Source organism: Vicugna pacos, chromosome 10 (assembly GCF_048564905.1).
Source record: "Vicugna pacos chromosome 10, VicPac4, whole genome shotgun sequence".
In the NCBI taxonomy this organism is placed as follows: domain Eukaryota; kingdom Metazoa; phylum Chordata; class Mammalia; order Artiodactyla; family Camelidae; genus Vicugna; species Vicugna pacos.
The window spans coordinates 60,422,366-60,437,311 of record NC_132996.1 but is presented as its reverse complement, the minus strand read 5'-3'; the positions used below and the strand labels follow the sequence as shown (position 1 = coordinate 60,437,311).

The 14,946-nt window shown below is 38.4% G+C and overlaps 1 protein-coding gene across 5 annotated transcripts in view; it reads right to left on the bottom strand.

The window, feature by feature from the left end:
• ATG13 (autophagy related 13) overlaps positions 1-14,946 on the bottom strand; it is a 40,758-nt gene that overhangs the window by 5,966 nt on the left and 19,846 nt on the right. For 4 of the 5 annotated variants that reach the window (XM_015246119.3, XM_072969875.1, XM_031690618.2 and 1 more), the window contains 9 exons: positions 14,660-14,741; positions 13,614-13,694; positions 13,092-13,211; positions 10,822-10,868; positions 9,529-9,669; positions 6,116-6,156; positions 5,259-5,355; positions 4,847-4,945; positions 3,971-4,064 (listed from right to left, as the gene is read on the bottom strand). In XM_015246119.3, coding sequence (XP_015101605.1) covers positions 3,971-4,064; positions 4,847-4,945; positions 5,259-5,355; positions 6,116-6,156; positions 9,529-9,669; positions 10,822-10,868; positions 13,092-13,211; positions 13,614-13,694; positions 14,660-14,728 — 789 coding nt within the window. In that variant the 5' untranslated portion in view covers positions 14,729-14,741. Of the gene's footprint in view, positions 1-207; positions 319-1,071; positions 1,171-3,970; positions 4,065-4,846; positions 4,946-5,258; positions 5,356-6,115; positions 6,157-9,528; positions 9,670-10,821; positions 10,869-13,091; positions 13,212-13,613; positions 13,695-14,659; positions 14,742-14,946 lie in introns of all 5 variants that reach the window. The other variant, XM_072969876.1, reaches the window with a different exon arrangement.

Genomic DNA, 14,946 nt, shown 5'->3' with positions numbered 1-14,946 from the left:
GAGAGGAAAAAGAGAGGGAGAAAACACTCGGGAAGCTCTTCTAAGAGGCCTCCTCCTCTCAGAGTCACCTTAGTTTTTCAAAGTTACAGCAGAGCTTTGCTTCGGAACACTTAGAATAATACTGATGTCTCAAGAGGCCCCTCAACTGCATCCGGGAAAGGGAGGCAGCACAGGAACCCCCAGTGTCCTCCCCATCTTTAAAGATACCTGGTGAGGATGTGTGGCATTTAAGCCAGCAGCAAACACTACTGGATAAGCCAGGTCAGCTGATCCAACGCCCAGGGCAGCAGGCTGATAGGAAAGGCGAGAGCTTGAGAGCTAAGCAAGAGAAAAACAGAGAGGGGCAGAGGAAAGGAGGAGGGAAAAATAGGCAACCCTAGAGTATGGCTAGTGATCAAGATCAGTAGAGAGGTAAGGAATGGACCCCAACCCACATCCTCACAGTGTGAGAGGCCTGATGTAAGGGCCAAAGACTGACCAGGCCGTTACTTTGTAAATAAGAAAGCAAAACTGGACTGCAGTGGGATTAAGATTCCCAGCACTGTGCCTTCCTAAGGCTTCAAATGAGTTCCTTGCTCCCCCTTTTCCCAGGGGCTCAGCTAACTGTTTTGGTTTCCATCTCAGCAGATCCGTGAAGCCCAAGCCTGGGCAGAATTTGGAGCCAAAGTCATCAGATTTTTCCCAGGTCATTCTATTTTCTCCTTTGAACATGAGGCCTCTTTGAAACAGAAAGCTTTTTCCTAATCATACCCTCTATTACCACTGGGTTTGGGAGGGTAACTATTTATATTAAAAAATAAAGAATACCACTCTTGAACGGTTTATTTGGAAATAAGATATAAACAAGTCCATGTATTTTTCACATCAATGGTAGGAGGAGGGGCAAATGACAAATCCTATTTTGGGCTGCTGTGCTATGGCTGTATCCTGTTAAAAATCAATTACCACGCCTCAAAATAACCCACAGAATACTTGGGGATATTTAAATAGCTGTACCTTGTACTTTATTTACAGTTTTTAAATAAAAAGATGTCATATGATTACATCCCCTTCTTCCCAGAATGAACTCACTTGATGGGAAAAGGCCAGTCCTGCCATGGGGACCCTCAGGGTGTCCGTCACCACAGGAGGAGGGGTCTGAAAATGTGCCTTTGTGACAGTAAACACACACTGTGCACAGATACACACAGAGACAGGAGAAACAAGAGAAGAAAAAAGAACAGGGACTTGAGAAAGAAGTGAAAAAACTCCGGAAGGGGCAGCAGCAATCGGGGCTTAAAAGTATAAAATGGACATTAGGAGGGAAACAGGGAGAAAGCTGCCCAGCTGCTTTCCCACAAGGACCGCTTGGAAGGATGTGAAGAAGAGATGTTTATCCCCGGTACTCTGCTGCCTGCCTGTCTCCCTGATGAGCAGGTGGAAGACAAAGCTGAGTCACGCTGCTATAACTTGGTGAACAGGGAAACCTGAACCAAGTATTAGTCTGTCTTTAGTCAAAAGAGGGTGGGAGGATGTTAGAGAACAGTCTCCAACAGGAAACACCTAAGAACCAACGCAGGGTGTGAGGAGCAGGAATGAAGACACTGAAGTTAAGATGCTAGACTGAAAATCTTTTCCTGGGGACCCAGAATCTGCAGGGACAAATTGAAACAGTTGACATTTGTTGGCTGGAACTTTAAAATGCTCAGGTACCCAGCTGCAAACTTTCCTCCATCCTCCCAGGGAGGATGAGTGTGCGTATGCAGGTGTAGGTATTGGGGTGTGCGTGTGCACGCTGCTATAGTCCCTGCTGGTGTAGGAGAACTTGACGGGGCATTTTCAAGACTCGTGAAATTCAAAGCTAATTATGGGCATGATGATTGTTTTGGGTCTTCCTGTTCCATCTTTAAGTCTTGCCAATTAACTAATTAGTGCTTAGAATTGGAGGTAGGACCTTAAGTCCCAGTAGCAGGTTCAAGGTCACAACTATTTCCTGACTCAACTCTGAGCCCAAATGACACAATGATCCTTATTTTGTTGGCAAAACAAACAGTCCATCAACATGTATTTACTGGATTCTAGCAAAAGCTCAAATAGAAGTTGTTGAACAATTACGCAACTTCCTAGGTTAAACCAAAGAAGAAACTATTTCAGTATTTACAGGTGGCAAATGATTTTTCTGTGTTCTACCATCAAGATTTAAAATGAGTATTTCTGCACCAAACTGTACCAGCCTTGATTAGAGGTGCTCCAGCAGTAGTGAGTGACAGGGTTCACCCACAGGCTGCTCAGTATTGATGCACATCTTGAAGAGATCGTGACAAGACACCAAGGGTACCTGATACCATGAAAAATACAGGCTCTCCTTACACAGGTAAACAAACATTTTTTGCAAACATCAGGTACAGAAACTACTTAACTTCCCTTTATTCTGGGGGTTGGGTCAAACTTCCAGTGTATCAAAGAAAGAGACAAATTGATTTGTTAAGGCCCGGTCTCACCATCCCTCATACCTCCCAAGTTTATTTACTGTGTATGAATTTATCAATTGTAAAACAAAATAAAACTGTTTAATGAACATTAAATGACATTCACATTTTGATTATCTAAAAACTTTACTCACTAATGTGCGCTAGTAAGAAAATGTACTGCCCCCTTTGTTTTTTGGTCAAGATTGCTGTCTGTCAGCAAGTGTACCAGAAGCTACCCACCCCCAGTTCAATGGCGACACCCATGCCTACATATATTAATAGGGGGATGGGACTAACAATTCTCACATCCCGAGACCAAACTGTCTAGGCAACTTTACAGTTAAGAATCTCTTCAGCTCTAAACTGGGACAACAGAACTCAGTGATGTGTGGATTTTGTAAAGTCCTTCATATAAAAATTAGCTTTTGTGCCTAACTTCTGCTTTTAAAACAAATTAGAACTATGCTTTTAATTCAGTATCCAACAACCCAGGATGGAATAAATTTTAATTTTTTCTTTTTTTAAAAAACATAGAAAATAAAAATGTATGGAGAGCTAATGAAGTTGTTGGGTCTCCCAAATAAGATGATGAAAAGGGATAATCCAGTGCTCGATTAAAGAAAGTAGAACTGACTTAAGTCTACAAGAAACTATCCAATGTGAAAGCAAAGAGGAGTGAAATAACAGAGATGATGGGCAGGCAGAGTAGAAGATGAATGACTTGGGGTGAAAGGGAAGGAACGTGCCCTGAAATTCAGACAGCTGGCAAAAATGATGCTTTATCTGAAGTAGTCTCGGTATGATGTTCCTCATACAACAAGGCCACACAGGCACTTCACATTGTTTGGAGCTTGTGTTTTATTGAAACTGGATTGGACACTGCAGATGGACTCAAGTGGAAAAGTTAATGGTTAAAAATATTCAGAGAGAGAATGCAGATAGGCAGATATCCGTGTTAACTATTAAGTAAAACTGCACTGCTGGTGTCCTACTGGCAAAATTTTATGCTAAATAATCATGAGCTCCTTTTATGCTCATTCTATTATTAGAAACCATATATATCATTTCATGAAAGAAGTAGCTACCAAATGAGCAGGTATAAGTTAGAGTACCTCTCTGGTACCAGAATGCATTTTTGATTTTCTAGGAATTTTCCATGACCAATTTTCTAGGGAATTCTAAGATGTCCCCAGGAAGGTAAGTAAATCTTTTAGGTTAAGAATGGCTACAGAGACACTGCTCTAGGAAGTATACCCAGTGTTCTCCTTATTTGCTGGAAGTAATAAATCCTTCTTTTTCTCTCTCTCCACCCCAAAAGATAGAAAGAAAGAATTCTTGGAATGTTACCTGCTGGGTAAGAAGGCATTCCTCATCCCTCAAAATAATCCCCTTGAAATAATCACCACCACCACCACCACCACCACCACCAAAAGAGATTGCATCTAAATTTTGACATCATTTCATAAGACCCGTATGTGTACCAAATAACTACCGCCACCCCGGAATCTGCTTCCCCCTACCTGGGATGGAGGGGAGGTGGAAAAAGAGGTGGTACACACTTCTTGAGAATCTTCCACAGAAGGATATGTTACTCCAGTGTCCTCACTGGTGGGTCTATAGTGAGTGGAAAAGAAATTATGAACTGACTGACGACAGTTAACTTCAGAAAAGATACAAAGAGAGGTTAGATAAGGATGCAAGCTGTGGCAAGAATTGTTTCAGGTGGAGCCCCTAATGGCAAGAGAGGCATTTTGAGTCCTTGATAATTTCAAACATTTCCAGAAAGCAGCATATAGAGGTTGCCAGTGGCTTTTTTTTTTAAAAAAAAAACCCAAACACTTTACCTGAAATATCATTCCAGCGTATTTTCTTAAGCCTGGCTAGTACTGGGGCCAAAAAATTATCAGCAGTAGAGAACGTAGTGAAACAAATGTCTAGACTTCAAAGACAAAACCTATCCAACTTTATGAGTCCTTCACAGAAAGGCAGTATCTTTCCTGATATACATTTATTTCCATCACTAGAGAATTCTGTTTTCTGGGATCTAGGCCTGGAGATATTTGATTCTGATGTACAACTGAACTGTGCCAATGGTGACCTGAAAAGCATTTAATTTACAAAGGACATTCTACAAATGACTGCCACTCTTAAGTCTCTTAAGTAAAATCAAATCATTACTGTCAAGATTCAAAGTATCCAAGAACTTTCTGAGACTTGATACACCCTAAGTCTTGGTGTACCTTACAGGTAGCAGCAAGAATGACAGCTAGCCACTCTGTTTCTCTCCATGTGGGGTCTCCATCAGTGAGTGCTGATAAGGATGCTCTATGTACCTGTGCAAGATGGATGCTTTTGCCTACCTGCAGTTTGGGGAAAACGTCATTCACAGTCCTCACCTGTAATTGCAGGGGTGCATGGGCGAGGAGCTGGGATAGGGACGGTCCACAAAGTGATCAATGATAATCCCCATGATAGGTGGGGTCCTCTCAAAGTGCCTGTAATGCAGCAGGAAAATTGCCATATTTGTTAGAATGCCTTGTCAGCCCCCCTGAGGTCCTCAGAGGGCCCCTTCTCACCTTCTACCTATTGGCAGGAACCAAAGAGCCTTAACTATCACATCCCTAAACATAAACCACCAACTCTACATTGGCTCTGGGACACTCAGACTCCTCAGTCTGGAAACTGGACTCTCAGTTTAACTCTTTTGCAATGGCAAAGCTCAACTGTAAGCTTAGCCACCGGGTTTGGAGGAAGAAAACTTTACTATCTTTAGAAGAGTTCTGTTGGATTCCAAAGCATTTTCCTCACCTGGTGGACATGAATGCCAAGTTAATTCTGTAAGCACAAGAAAGAGTTATGGTGCCCACAGGGGTGCCCACTGTCCCAACACGAACTGTCTGGAAACCTAGGAGAAGAGATAAATAATTAGCTTTTTTTTCCAGAGAGTACTGACACTGCCCCCGGTCTGTCTTTCCGTGAATCATTCCATCTGCTGTACAATCTCTGGCATTATCCACTTAGCACCTTGAGTGCAGCAGCATAAATTTCATACCTATGTGTATGTATGTATATATTTTTTTCTTTCAATTTATTCTGTATTAACCTAATATTGTCAGGGGAAACAGCATTTCCAGATAAAACTACCTTCAGAGAGATAAAACGATTGTTGGTCCTAAAGCTTAAGCAAGTCCTAACCAACCCTGCCTAGATGTGCCACAAGTATAGGCACAGCAGAGGGGCATGAGGAGTTTCTCACATAAATTTAGGAAGTACACACACTCCCACCCAAACTGCCACCCTGGAGCTAAGCACAGAAAAGAGCCAGGGCCTTACAAGGTATTTCCAACAAAGCTTCCTGGTTTTTGTGGTTTCATTTCCAATTTTTCAAAACTGTTGATACTCATCAGAAACATTTAACATGCTCGTTGTAGAAAATTAGGAAAACAGACAATTGTACAAAGAGTGAGAAAGAATAGAGTTACTGGAACTTTGGGAAAAATTAGTCAGTCATTCCTTGGGGGCTCTTTGGACCACCCGTCTTTTCCTTATTTGCATCACACATACTAAAACCACAAGCCACATATTACTACAGGCAGCATCTGAGCCCATCTCTGAAGTCAGGAGAGCTCTTAACACTACAAATGTTTTTCAACCTTGATACATACCTTCTCCTAAGCCATTCAGCTGAACTTCCCCAAAATATATCCTGTAAGGAAGAAAGAAAAAAAAAAGTTACCTGATTTCTTTATTCTAAGGGCCTGTATACCACAACAACTAGAAACAAAATAAATAAAACCAATCCTTCTTTTCTTATCTGCATGAACACCTCTCCTAATGGAGCAACACTGCTACTACCTGATTAAGCTGTAGGCATGGGGATGTAAATGGAAAGGACTGGTTAAGAAATTCAGAAAATAAAAATTCAGTGGAAATTGCCATTTAAGTTTCTTATTCCTGCTCCTACAAGGTGTTTATAAAGTATACCTACTGGGAAATAAACAATATATAAATAAAATTGGCAAGTAGGTCTGGGACTACTATGAGAAGGTACAAGATTTTTTTTTTAATTGAGGTGTAATTGACATACATTATATTAGTTTCAGGGGTACATAATGATTCAGTATTTGTATACACTGCAAAATGATCATACTAAGTCTAGTTAACATCCATCATCATTCACAGTTACCATTTTTTTTTCTTGTGATGAAAACTCAACATCTAGTTTCTTAGTTAGCCACTTTCAAATATGCAATAGAAGGTACTGGATTTTGAAGTGTAGTCTTCAATTAAAGGGAGCTCTCTGTGCTCATCAAAAGTCATTCCAAAGTAAATTGGTGAAGAAATTAGAAAATCTTTTCCACCACAGAATAACTAGGGAAGACTATTCTAAAATATAAAAATATAAACACAGCAGAACTTTTCCATGAATCTCCCTGGGAAGGCCAATCCAAATTAGCTAAAAGTCTGAATTACAAAAAACACTTAAAATGTATTTTTATATTTTTCAAGTAATATTGTTAAAAATTAAACTAATACATGGGTTTTTCATTTTATTTTTCTTAAAAAATTTTTTTAAGGTTTGTTTATTTATTTATTTATTTATTTATTTATTTATTTTATTGGAGGTACTGGGGATTGAACCCAGGACATCCTGCATGCTAAGCATGCACTCTACCACTGAGCTATACCCTCCCCTCCATGGGTTTGTTCAATAAAAAGCAAGCTCCAACAATCTACAAAGCCCTACAGTTAGATGTCAGGGATAAGATAAAGATAAATTATGGGTAAGATTCAGGACAAATCTGAAATGTAGGTCTCAAACACTATAGTCTGGAGGGGAGAAAAGAAACGTGTATAAGTAGCTGAAATACATGTACAAAAGTGACAGACATCATAAAGCAGGAGTCAAGCAAATTTTTATTTAAAGGATCAGTTAGCAAGTATTTTAAGCTTGCAGGCCATACAGTCTGCAGCAACTACTCAGCTTTGCTGCTGTAGCACTGATAACAGGTAAATGCATGGGGTGGCTGTGTTGTAAAATAACTATTTATAAAAACAAGCAGACAGTCTGCAGACCACACTTTGCTGACTCCTACCATAAAGTAATATAGGAATGACATTAATAAAGTGTAGCCAAAGGAGATTTTGCCAAGCACCCTCTGAGAAAAAGCTGAAACTTACTCAGCTCGCTGCTCATTTGAATATTGGTACAGTGCTTAAAATAATCTAATTCTGTTATACTTTCTTGTGGCTATACTCTTTATGCTACTCAGGTGCTAAGCAAAAGTCTTCTTCACAGATAGTAGACAATAAAACTTTAATTTAGTCTTGATGAACAACAAATTTCAAATGAGTTTTTATAACAATGTAGCTATAGCGAAATTATCAAATCTATAGGATCAGGGAAAAAAATGATAGTACAGCAAAAAAAAAACCAAAAGACAAGGCTATTGTTTAATAGTATAAGGCTATACTGTTAACCTGTTAGCAACAGTATAAAAAGAAAAAAAAAGAGCTAAATCTACCTCTGAGACCACCCACTTCTCTAAGGTTTAAACTAGTTATCTGCATCCAAAAGCACACCTGATAATGATAAGCAATCAGTGAGCAATACTGTATTACTCCAGAGATACAAGATAAATGAAGACTTTATTTATTTATTTTTTTAAATTGAATTTTATTTTTTGAGGGGGGAGGCAATTACATTTATTTATTTATTTATTTAGTGGAGGTAGTGGGAATTGAACCCAGGACCTCGTGCATGCTAAGCATGCGCTCTACCAATTGAGCTATACCCTCCCCCATTAAATGAAGACTTTAAACACGGGTTTGAAAAGGACTAGAAGTCCTAGTTAACTAAGTAGTGTACACTACTAGTAGTGTAGCATGGCTACTTACAGAAGAACCAAATTAAAGGGGACTTAGCATGAGAATGCTGAGAAATGAAAAATAAGAGTTATATAGGAATAAAAGTCTAGTAATTTTCAAAGGGAATACCCATCTTGAAACCCGAGAAGACAACAAAAACTTGGAAAAATAAACATGGGTAAGTTGCTAGATTATTTCAACAGAAATAGTTAAGTTCAAATCCTTGGTCCTTCTATCCTACTATACTTATTTCTTCTCAAAATCAGCTCTGTACATGTGAACCAAAGGCTAAAACCCATGGCTCATCACAAATGTGGAAAAGAGTCTTGGATGATTTGGGAACCTCTGGCTTTCCATGCTCTGCTTTCACACTTTCCTACATATCCTCAACACTACCGCTCTGGTCCATTCAACAATCTGAGGATAGCTCACATCCTGCCCCCAATTTCTATGCCTTGCCATCAGTTGTACGCCTGACCTGGAATGATCATTCTCCCTCACTCCCAGCAGATGAAATTTTCTCTACCTCGAGGTCTAGTCTGAATGCCACTTCCTCCATGAAGCCTGCCTTAATCTCCCACCCAATCAAACTTTTGCTTCCTATGTTTTCACAGTACGTTTTCCCTGACACTGCTATGCAAATCCTGCTTTTTATTTTAATTATGCATGTACCAAACATTTCCCCATTAGAAATACGAGTAGGGCTGGGCTCTATATAGTTCTTCCTTGGGCCTAACACAATACTTGCATTAAAAAAACATTCAATAATACATATGTGTTGAGGTGAAATAGTAAGAAAAATTCTCAAAGAATCGTCAACTAGTTCTTTATATCCACAGACAAATAATTAAAAACAAACTGCATTAGAGTTTGTTACACAGAGTTTTAATCTAATTCTGGAATTTAGAAGGCTGTGGAATACAGATACTTTGTTTTTAAAAGTCTTAAGCTCCTTTTCCAACAATGAGATATGTATCAGTAGGACCAAAAAATCCATTCCACAAGAATCAAGACTGTATACAAACAAAAGGTTTGGCTGCTTTGAAAAGCTGAGGTTCATAAGAGAGAATGGATAGACAAACATAGGAAAGCTATAGCATCAACTATCCAACCATCTGTCCAAAAATTAATCACGGAATACCCGAATGCTAATCAGGCAATGTGCAAAGTGATGAGGCCGATGAGTGAATCATAAAGGTGAGCTGTTTACCTGTACAGTATGACATATTCATGCCCTTGCTTTCTGGAGAGTCTGTAAGCTGGTGTCACCCTGGTTATAGCAAGGAGAGACTTCAGCAGCAATGACAGTCTGTTGTACACTGCATAGGAAACTTTGATTTCTTTATCACACCTAAGGAGCAAAGACACTATCAGTATTCTCCTATTCAACCAGTGCAAAACAGAGAATTGAAATGCAATGAATATAGAAATACTAGTTATGTTCCATTCAGTGACTGAGATCCACTTGTTAGCATTATTCATAAGTTCTGATTGGCTATCATCTGCTTTGCAGTCTAAATACACCTACAATCAACAGAGATGGTTGCAAATCAAGTGCTAAAGCTGTATATGATTAAACTATTATTAAAACATGTTCTAAACTAAAGCTGTAATAAGAGTTCTTTGACAGCTTATCAACAGATTGTTGAAGTAAGCCAAAGTTTCACTTTCTCATGCACTAGACAAAGGCAGATGGGCACCAAAAGGCATCTAATATATTTTTCTAGCTTTGAGGCAGTTATCTTTCTAAGAAATAAAGCAACATACTTAAAAACAGTAATTCAATATTGCAATTATATTACTGAAGGTGAAAACATAATTTCAATGTCTTATGAGCAGTCTACCTCTATACATCTAACAGCAAATCTGGAGGAAAGTATTTGGTACTAAAATTTTGGACTATACCTGGCAATTGCCTTCTATTTAAGAAAGAAAAATAATGCCCACACCACTCATACTTATTACTAAGATTTTTCTTTTGATGTGCTGCTATTTCTCAATTTTCCTATATATTCTTCTTAAAAATTAAAGCTTCAGGCAAGAAGTAAGCTAATCTGCCCTGAAAGAAGAAAATGGAGGGGAAAATAACATGCATTTTCAACCCATGACCAACACAGCATGTATAAAGGAGTAGTGAGGGGAAATCTTATTGGATGTCTGCCACACAGAAAGCAGACAAAACAGAGTAGTCATGTTACAAGAGCTCAAGGGATTTAATCAGAGAACTATCTGTACTCTGGGAAAACAACAAACCCTTTTCAGCTTTCTCTCTGCTCCTTTCCCTGAAGTGTCTGAGTCTCTCTGGACTGACACTCCCTTCTGAAGGTCATCTCTGTGCCTGGGCTGGGAGCCAAGCACGAAGCAAATTGTAGCAAAGACCTATTGGCTTTGTTAAGTGGTCAGAACACCCTCCATGACTGATAACAAGGCCCTGCTTTTCACATGATGTTGTGTACTTTATCCTCAGCTACCACAACCAAGGACCCTAAGACAGAGCACTTACTTTTCATTCATTTCCAGACACCAAATTTCTAGCTCCATGGAATCTCCCTGTAGACAATTGAAAGATATTTCAGTTTTTTTTAAATTATCTTCTTTTTTCTCATTATAAAGCACTATATAGCCACTATATAAAATACTGGAAAGTATAAATAAGGTAAAAAAAAAAAAGAGGTATCAATTTATAATCCAATCAGTGACTTTTCTAAATTAAAGTGAGATCATATTGTATAAACTACTTTTATCACTAACTTTTAAATTAAATACAACATGGAATTCTACTTATAATTTTAAATTCTACATTTTCTTTAATAGTTGCATAGTATTCCACCATATGATTATCATTTTACCCAATCAGCCCCCCATACTTCGACATATAGGTTGTTTCTAAATTTTCACTAAAATAAACAACACTGATAAACAACTTTGAAACAACATTTTGTATGCACCCTGAATCAGCTGAAGGTGAATTTCCAGAATTAGAATTGTTAGATAAAGGGATATGCATGCTTCTAAGACTTTTGCTATGTATGACCAAATTGCTCCTCAGGAAAGCCAACACTTCAAATGACAGAGGGAGCCTTTCCCTCCAATTCAGTAAAGGATATTTTTAGGTGACATACAGTTAAGGAATACCTTAACAAGCTCCCTACTTAGAAGTCTTTTTAGCTGTTTGATGTCTTTAGCCAAACTGTTCAGTTCCTCTGTAAGTCACTCTGAACAGACTTAGTCTAGTAGATAGGAAAGAAAAAGAAAAGACTAAAACCAGACTCCTTCAACCCTGTAACACTCCTGTGTGTCACTTAGTGAGAAGGATACTCACATACTTTTGAATGCAGGTAAGCTTCTTACGAATCAGTTTAAGTTTTAGGTTTGGGAGTAAGTTTGGTTAGTCTGTGGAGTAGAGAACTTTTATTTGTTCTAGAACAAATTTAAATCTGTATCCTTAATATATATCCTTCTCATCACAATGTCATTTCTAAATGATACAAATGAATTTTGAATTCCTCTCCCAAACCCCCGTCCAAAAAAATCAAGGATGACTGGACAGTAGGAAGTATCCAAGACAAGTTAGTGTGGTTTTTCTAGGACAATCAGAACAGTTTAGAGTCAGATTTCACAGATGCCTGGGAGAGGAAAGATTCTATTTGGACTACGTATGGATCACTAAGGAAAATAATTCACAGTATAAATTGGTGACTCAATAAGGAAGAATAGGAAGTTTCGTTTTATTTGGTGCTAAAGTTTCCATGGAATAAATACACTCATCATTCATTCAACAAAACTGAAAGCCTACTATGTGCCACCCCAGGCACCGTGCCAGGTACAGAGATGATTATTCATTTATATCCTGCCTCATTTCAAGAATTGAGGAACTACACAGATAAATCAGATGTGGCATGGCAGCTGATCTCAAAAATAAAAGTGTAAAGTATGAACAGGAACATGTAATGATTGTCTACTATATGTTATGTTAGGCACTTTACAAATAAGAACTAAAGAGAAAATATTACAGCCCTGCAAGACTGTGAAGTGTTGTGTTACTTTGGTGGTATTGGTAGAGGTGGGGTTAAGTCATTTGTACAAAGTTGCTCAGCTGAGGGCAAGAGCATAGCTCAGCGGTAGAGCGCGTGCTTAGCATGCACAAGGTCCTGGGTTCAATGCCCAGTACCTCCATTAAAAAAACAAACACAAAAATTAGTAATAAATAAATAAATAGGCCTAATGATTACCCCCCCACAAAATTTTTTTTTTCTCAAAGTTGCTGAGCTAGGATCTGAATTTGGGTCTGTGTAGCTCCAAGCTCTATTTGCCTTTTATCATACCTTGCAACCTCACAACCCTGTAGTGGAAATAGATTAATAAACATACAAGAAACAATATCTGGCTCAATCTAAACATGGAACAAAGTGAGCAAAAACATTTAAAAAAAAATCACAATATAGGAAATTACACTCTAGAAACAAATATAAATAAAGCACATGGGGAAGTTTAAGAGAATAGTTACCGCTCTCACTAGAAGGGGGAGATCTTCTAGAGCACATGAGTCTTGAAGGATAAGTAGAAACATATCACATATGGATGATATATATATAAAGATGAGGGTGAAGAGTCTATTCCAAGTGGTTGGAAGAATAAGTACAAAAACCACGATCTCCTCAGAGAATGATGAGAATATCAGAGAGGGAAGGGGCGGGAATAAGACTGAGTTGGAGCCAGAATGTGAAGAGCTTTGAGTGCCAAGTTAAGACACTATTCTGGCCATAACCTTACCTCCGAAGTCTTGAGTGAGATCTCCACACACATAGATCTCCCGACGGCAGGCAGCTGCCCTGCCAGCGCCTTCTTCGCTTCATGTGTAACCTCTGGGATGTCTTTGATTGCTAAATTGAACTAGAACACAAAAGGGACTTTGTGTTAAACACTCACAAGGAACATTATGGAAACGTAAAGTAGTAAGACTGGATGTTGGGTAATCCAGGCACTGCTCTGATTAAGGACATTCATTCACTTCTCCCTTCTCCATAAGAGATACCTTGCATCAAATACTCAAAACCCAGGTTGAAAAGCTTTTTAGCTATCACAGCAGAAAGCCAAAAAAGAAAACAAAAAACCAAAAAAACCCCAGGATTAACATTTAATGAAGAACATACTTTCCAAGTGAGTGGATCAAATGAAATTAGGAATTTTAATGTTATGATTTAGTAATATTATAAATAGTATTATTTATTACTACACTGTGACTCCTTGTGACAAACACCATAGTATAGCCTTTAGCAAGAATAGGGATTTTACCCAATCTGAACCCGTTGGGGATGAAGATGAACGAGTACAAATCTTCTCGCCCAGTCGAGCCTGGACAATCACTTGGACAGTCTAAAAAAAACCAAATAAACAAATCAAAGATGAAAACTTTTAACAAATTGATTTGGCTCCTGATTAGCATTAAAAACTCTCCAAATGCAGAGTTAAAAAGATACCAATGACCATAACTATATGTCAGGAAAGGGTAGAATCTAAAATATTCAGGAACAGATAGAAAAAAAAAAACATGACACAAAAATAATAGTGTAAATATTCCTGAGGGCATACTGAGCGTTAGCCAGTTAGAGCAATTATAGTTTGAGGCTTGGAATCTTTAATACTCTCACATGGCAGAAGGAAAGTTGCACATGGTGGCTTTCATAAAGAAACAAGTCCAACCGTAGGTTTAAATATTCACTGTCATACACTTACATAATCATAGTAGATTTAAACCAAGGATTCCACAATTATTCATATCATTTGGCCCATATGGCAAAAGTCTCCCAACTAATTTTACAACCAGAATCTACTGCATGGATTGTTCTTACATAGCAATGGTTGAGAGGAAGGAGCGATAGAGTTGGAAATGATTTTTACGTTTAGGAAAATATAACTTCTAAAGTATTCAAAATTCAGTTAATTCCTCATTTACCCAGAAGGAACAATTAAGTGAAAGTCAGACATTTCAGGTAGTTGATGTTTAGGAAAAGATGCCCCAAATGCTGTCCATTCCTGTCCATAGTCCTTGTTCTCACCCCAAAGGAACATACTGTGCCAATAACCGGGCATAATAAGTTTGACATTTCTGCAAACAGCCTTGCAAAAAAATTTTTTTTGAACAAGTAGCTGTGGAAAATTGGAAGCTACTTTTTAGTTACACCCCCACTACCGCCCCCAAACCTCACAGTTTGGTTTACAACAGACAGAAGTATCCCTTAAAATGGGCAAGCTGCAAGCTGTTATGCTGTATTTCCAAAAAGGGAGAAGCACGGAAGTTATTTCTAACAGTTGTAGGCTCAAGAGAATGGATATATTACCTTGAGGGCAAAAAATTTAATGAATTTGTCCAGGTCCTTTCTGTCTTGGGAATTGAGATCAGTTTCCATTGCCTATAGGAATCTAAATCAGGGGGAAAAAAAGTGTTGAAAAATGTGACTAATATCCTTTAAAAAGGATTGCTACAACAAAGCATACAGAGATGGTATTGTCTACTAGCTGTACAAATAGTCCTGTGGGAGGTAAAAAATATTCTCCCTAACTAAAGACACCAAAGTGAAAAACAGAAAGATACTATCTTTTGAGGAAAATAAATTCCACACAAAGA